Source organism: Sander vitreus, chromosome 15 (assembly GCF_031162955.1).
Source record: "Sander vitreus isolate 19-12246 chromosome 15, sanVit1, whole genome shotgun sequence".
Classification (NCBI taxonomy): domain Eukaryota; kingdom Metazoa; phylum Chordata; class Actinopteri; order Perciformes; family Percidae; genus Sander; species Sander vitreus.
This window is the reverse complement of record NC_135869.1, coordinates 12,357,764-12,363,905: the sequence shown is the minus strand read 5'-3', so window position 1 is coordinate 12,363,905 and position 6,142 is coordinate 12,357,764. Positions and strand designations below refer to the sequence as shown.

Genomic DNA, 6,142 nt, shown 5'->3' with positions numbered 1-6,142 from the left:
TTCACGTCATTCTCAGTGCTGCTTGATGGTATTTTTTAATACCGATATCCTCTTTCCACTCTTTTTAGTCTTCTAATTCCCTAAAAAGCTCGAACTTGACAGCAACCTCACTGTGGCACTGAGCTCCAAATTCTTTGTGCATTTGTGCTGCAAAAAGCAACAGATCAAATAAAGGATTTGATGATTGCCTGAGCTCAGAGAGGAACATTTATTTTAATTAAGGCAATTATTATGTCACCCCTTTTCCCATCTTGCTGCTGAATTTGCAGAACTAATGCTATTTCGACAGGGATAAAAGTCTAGAAAATCGTACTATTTGCTTTAATCACGTTTTGAAATTTGCATTTATTGTGAACATATGTGAACTCATGCTGTCTTTATTTTTTCTGCATCTTGTCTTCCCCTTTCCTTTCTCCAGAGTCTGTGAACAGGTGAGAGAGGGACACTGTCTGCCCCACTGTCCAGCGACACAATGAGCTGGAGCTTCCTCACGCGGCTGCTGGAGGAGATCCACAACCACTCCACCTTCGTGGGGAAGCTGTGGCTCACCGTGCTCATCGTCTTCCGCATCGTTCTCACTGCTGTTGGGGGAGAGTCCATCTACTACGACGAACAGAGCAAGTTTGTCTGCAACTCGGGCCAGCCGGGCTGCGAGAATGTCTGCTATGACGCCTTCGCCCCTCTATCTCATGTCCGCTTCTGGGTCTTCCAGATTATCTTGGTGGCGATGCCTTCTCTCATGTACATGGGCTATGCTGTCAACAAAATTGCACGGTTAGATGAAGCCAAAGGAGGAGGTGGTTCTGCTGAAGTTAGAACAGGAGGAGGGAGCTATACGCACAGGAAGCCCAGGAAAATCTGCTTTGGATCACGGCAGCACCGAGGCATCGAGGAGACCGAGGAGGACCAAGAGGATGATCCCATGATCTATGAGGTGCCAGAGATTGAGCCCCCCAAAAGGCCACGGGATCCACTGCAGCCCGCACCCAAACCCAAAATCCGGCATGATGGGCGCAAACGTATAAGAGATGAGGGGCTGATGCGGGTCTATGTTTTGCAACTGGTGACTCGTACACTGCTAGAAGCAGGCTTCCTTGCAGGCCAGTATTTGCTGTATGGGTTCCGTGTGACACCAGTGTTCGTGTGCTCGGGAAAACCATGTCCCCACAGCGTTGACTGCTTTGTGTCACGGCCCACAGAGAAGACCATCTTCCTCCGCATCATGTATGGTGTCACTGTCCTTTGCCTCACGCTTAACGTTTGGGAGATGCTCCATTTGGGGATTGGTACCATCTGTGACATTCTTCGCCGTCGGCGCTGCCCACCTCAGGAGGATGAGTACCAGTTGGGATTACTGGGCACCAATGGAGGTGTGGAGGGCTCAGTAGGGGGGACAGGGCCAGAGGCAGGCTCTGATGGAGGGGTGGGTGGAGATGGGGCTGCAGATTATGTGGGTTACCCCTTCTCATGGAACACCCCATCAGCTCCACCTGGCTACAACATTGTAGTAAAGCCAGAGCAGATGCCCTACACGGACCTTAGCAACGCTAAGATGGCATGCAAGCAGAACCGGGCAAACATTGCCCAAGAGGAGCAGCAGCAATTTGGTAGCAATGAGGATAACTTTCCCACTGGAGGGGAGGCCCGCGTAGCTTTGAACAAAGACATGATTCAGCAAGCTCATGAGCAACTGGAGGCGGCCATCCAGGCTTACAGTCAGCAGCACCGGGCAGAGGGGCAGCTTGGGGACAACCAGGACGACAAGCCCCAAAGTAACATCATCCAGGCCCAACCTCAACCACAGCCTCAGCCTCAGAAAGAGCGCAAGCATAGATTCAAGCATGGGAAAGGAGGCAGCAGTGGAGGAGGCAGCAGCAGCAACAGCAGCAGCAGCAAATCAGGAGAGGGCAAGCCCTCTGTATGGATTTAACCCCAGAAACAGTGGCATGTATTGAAACAATGTACAGTATATATTAGAGACTGGATGACGAGTTGTTGCAATTTTCCTTGGATATTTAAACACCACTGTGCCTTAAAGAATCCTGCAAGCTGGAGAAGATGTGTGTTTGTGTACTAAGGTGTGTCAACAAATGTGATGTTGCAGCTGACAATTTGTTTTGTCTGGGCTGTCATTGTTTAACTTGAAACATCACACCAACACAAACTGTAGGCCACAGTCTGTCGTTACATGTCTCGTTCTCCTCAAGCCCTGAAGCAGATTATTGACCTCTGTTGTCTTCCCGTTCATCCTTTCTAAGGGATTTGAACCTGATAATGAGTTCTGTAACAAATCAGATTGATCCCAGATTTGGCTTAGCTCATTTTCTGGTCGCTCCTCTGCAAAGACAACGTTTCCGTTAATACATTGGCATCCTAATTCTTTGGACATCAAAATGTATTTATGTATCATCATAATACAAAGGCAAAGGGATGCCATGTCATCACTATGTTCTGGCAAGCCAAAGCTATGAATCCATACTGTAATGACGTTATCAAGGAACTTCATCACACTAAAAATGCAATAAAATGAAACTATAATTGAATGGGAATGCCTAAAGCAGTGACTTTATAATGCAGTGAGAACATCACCTTCCTGAAGGCTGTGTCCTGTCAGTCATGTTCTGTGTGTGTTCTGCTTTCTCTCCAGTGTCAATCACAGTGTTATGTTGCTGTGACTTGGCTTTTGACAGTGTGGTTGTATATGTTTCCTGTGGGTTTTTTGATAGCTCTGCTACACCAGCTGCTACTCAAAAACCGATAAGTACAGCAGGTGGCTTTTTTTTTAACCAGTCTACATCTGATGATTCCTGAGAAAAAAAGTTATTTTCAACAAGGTGCATAAACCATCCAGTTTGTATACCTTATTCCTCAACATCTCAGTTTCTCTCTCTGGCTCTTCATGGCTATTTAACAAGGCTGATCAGCACTCCACTGCTGTCTCATCTGCCTTGTAGTTGACTGCCCCCTGGTGGTATCTTCTACAGGGCTTCCTTTACTGGGGAGTAGATACCAGTTGTCAATGCTACCTGCATCCAGCAACACCTTAACCAGCTGTAGTGTTCCTTTTCTAGTGACAAGCCTTGTGTCAGTTAAGTCTTCTCAGCACTACAAGTTCAGTGTTAGATGCAATATCACCACGTTGTAATGGAAAAGGTTTAAAGCCATTACTAAATAGTGAGACCAAACACTGTTTGTGTGATGCAAGTGTCAGTGCCAAGATTTTATGCTAGACTGCCATGAAGCCTGGTTGTTTGTAGCTTTGGAATACTGTGGCCATGCTACTCAAATTGTGGAATAATGCCTATGTGAGACCAACCCTTTTCTAAAAGTCAATTGTTTTTTGTATTACAATATGTGTATTGCTTTTCAGAATGGGATTTAAAGAGCAAACTCCAAAATGTAGTTGATTTTTATGTTCGAACCGGTGTTTTATATGAAAGCACTCTTTTTTAATGTGTTTTGTAAAATAAAGAAAAAGAAAGCAAGTTCTTTTAACAATGAATTAGTTGTATAGGTATTTATGGTTATTGTGTTTTAAATTGCCTTCCATTGTAAAAAAAAAAAAAAGAAATATGAAATATTACATAGTATATTTTTATAATATGTTGGCTACAGTGACTTATTGATGTAAAGAAAAAAAGCCAGACTTTTCCCTGTATGTTACAGTATCCGTATTTAATGTATGTAGCAACCCTCTGGGCTGTGTTTTAATAACAGTGTTACTCCTTTTCCAACATTGTTCTGAGATCTGCTAAACAGCTGTGTGCGGAGACAAGCACATGAAGTGCCAAATTATTCAAACCATTCCAAGCTTTGCCCACAGTGGCTTTCCAAACAAGCAGCAGTTCATTCTATGTCAAAACTGGGAGGGGAAGCAAATCTAAAAAGCCGGCACATTATGTTCTTGATTTAATAAATCTATAAATATTGTCTAAAGGATCTGAGTCTTTCCCAGGAAATAGTGAACTAACTGAACAAACCATTACTCATGTGAGTTGTGGCTGGACATTGTGACGTGGTTTCCTTCACATAAAGTTACAGCAGGGTGCTTGCATAGAAAGAGTCCTTCTTATTGGCTGGTTCACCTCTTGGCTCCACATGTCTGTTCACCAAGCTGGCCAGCAGCAGACAGTCATAAATCACCAGAAGTACTTGAGTCAGCTGCTTATCAGAGCATTGATATATACTGGCTCCACTGGTGCAGCTCTATCCCAATAAGCCAGAGGTGATTTACTGACTTCCAGTCAGTGTCAGTCTCCTCCCCTGGAGGCCAATCAGCACTCATTAAATTCTTCCCCAGTGAGAAATGTTTCTCAACTAAAGTAGTTACTGTGTTTTGTTCAATAAAAGGAAACAAACAATGTATACATGGATAACATGCAGCTGGTGATGCTTTGCAGTTAGCTGAAGCCACTAGAGGGAGACTTCCTGTCAAAAGAAGGAGCACTTCAGAGAGTGAGGAAGGGCGTTTTGAGGAGGTGCCATGAGCATACTGAAAGTCCCCATCTGCTCAGACTGCATGACTGGCAGCTTGGCCTTACAAATCCAACACTATTTGAGGTTATGTGGCTCAGACTTGACTGTTTCTAGGGGGAAGAAAGGAATTCAAGCAGCTATCCAGCTCAAAAGACACCCTCTGGCACGGTTATGTATTTGTGTTGCCCTGTTCTCTTTTGTGAAGTGAGTGACAGAGAAAGAAAGACAATAAGTTAAGAAAGAAACAAGTGTGCTCACTGGACAGAAATGACTTTTACAACTACTTGTATTAGGGTTTATTTTCCTCTGCATATTGTTGCTGTCCTGTGAAAAACATGAAAATGTCACTTGGGCTTTAAAAAAAACCCCTTAAAGCAAAAACAGGACAAACCAAGGGTAAAGGAGCCCTGTCTGATTTGTCTTACAAGTGTATCAATGTGTGTTTTGACCTTTGTGACAATGCATTTGCGCGATAATAAATAAGGGTGTTGGCCTGTTAGGAAGGACATTTTTCTCAACCCATAATGAGCATCTTATCCTTCAGGTTCAGCACTATGTAAATGTTGGTTTCTTTCATGAATGTTCTTTTTTTTATGTAAGTACATTGATTCTTTAAGGATTTTCAGCTTAAACTTAATCGCTAACAAAGTACTGACAGTATGCAGTATGCATTACCTAAATTTGAGATATGGTTTACTTGACATCAACAATATACATTTGAGCACCCTTTAAAACACTTTGTAACTGACAGCCAATGTATTATCCCTCATGGCAGCTAAAGGAATTATAAGTGAAAGCACGTCACACAGTGGTTGTATCAAAAGTCTTTTGTGGGTTAATATATCAGGGATACCACAATGTCCACCCTCAGCATCTGTCTGTCTATGTAAAAAAATGTCAGTGTTCAGGAGAAAGACTGTGCTGTTTCCCTTTATGTTTCTTATAGTCACCCATGTGGGATGTGACAATTAAACTAGTGGTAATCTGAGTACAAACTCTGATTCATACATGCATTTGTGCATTTCTGTGTTTTTCTATGCCTTTTGTAAAATGTAAATTTCTTTGAGTGCCATTCTTGCATCCCCTGGCAAAGATTTGTTTTCATATCCATTGATGAATAGTACATTTGCATGTGAAAAGACCTATTTTCCTAAAAAAAATAAATCAGAAATGCATATTGAATAAAGTGTCAGCATCTTTTGTCTCGGCTCAACAGCCGAGAGAAAACCCTGTTAGGAAATAAAAAGCTTCCCACTCTTGAAACGTTGAGTATTGCCCTGTTCTTGTTGTCGGTATGAGATCTGTGTTTGATTCTGATTAGTAGAGAGCAGGGGTCTCTACAGTCCTATCAGGCGAATTACAGTGACACAGGCTGATGTTGTGTCACTGGCAGGAACAACACAGGAGACCGAAGAGATGCCACTTCAGCTCATGTCAGCTATGTCATTTTGTTTGTCACTTTGGCAGTTCATTCAGTGACAGTTGAACTTAAGGTTGTGATGAGTCTGTCAGGCTTTGAATTACATAAATGCATTATAAGCACAATGTTTGTTCTAATTAGTCACCACATTTTAAAAACTGAATTGTGCTTGATACAATCCCTTCTTCATTAATCCAGACTGAACCAATATGTTTCATTCAACCAAGATCATGCAGTTCCTCTTAG

The 6,142-nt window shown here is 42.9% G+C and overlaps 1 protein-coding gene across 1 annotated transcript; it reads left to right on the top strand.

Moving 5' to 3' along the window:
* Positions 1-427: 427 nt before the first annotated feature.
* Positions 428-5,647, top strand: gjc1 (gap junction protein gamma 1). Its single transcript, XM_078270427.1, has one exon. It carries the CDS (start codon positions 473-475, stop codon positions 1,928-1,930), a length of 1,458 nt encoding a protein of 485 aa, XP_078126553.1. The 5' UTR covers positions 428-472; the 3' UTR covers positions 1,931-5,647.
* The last annotated feature ends 495 nt before the right edge of the window (positions 5,648-6,142 follow it).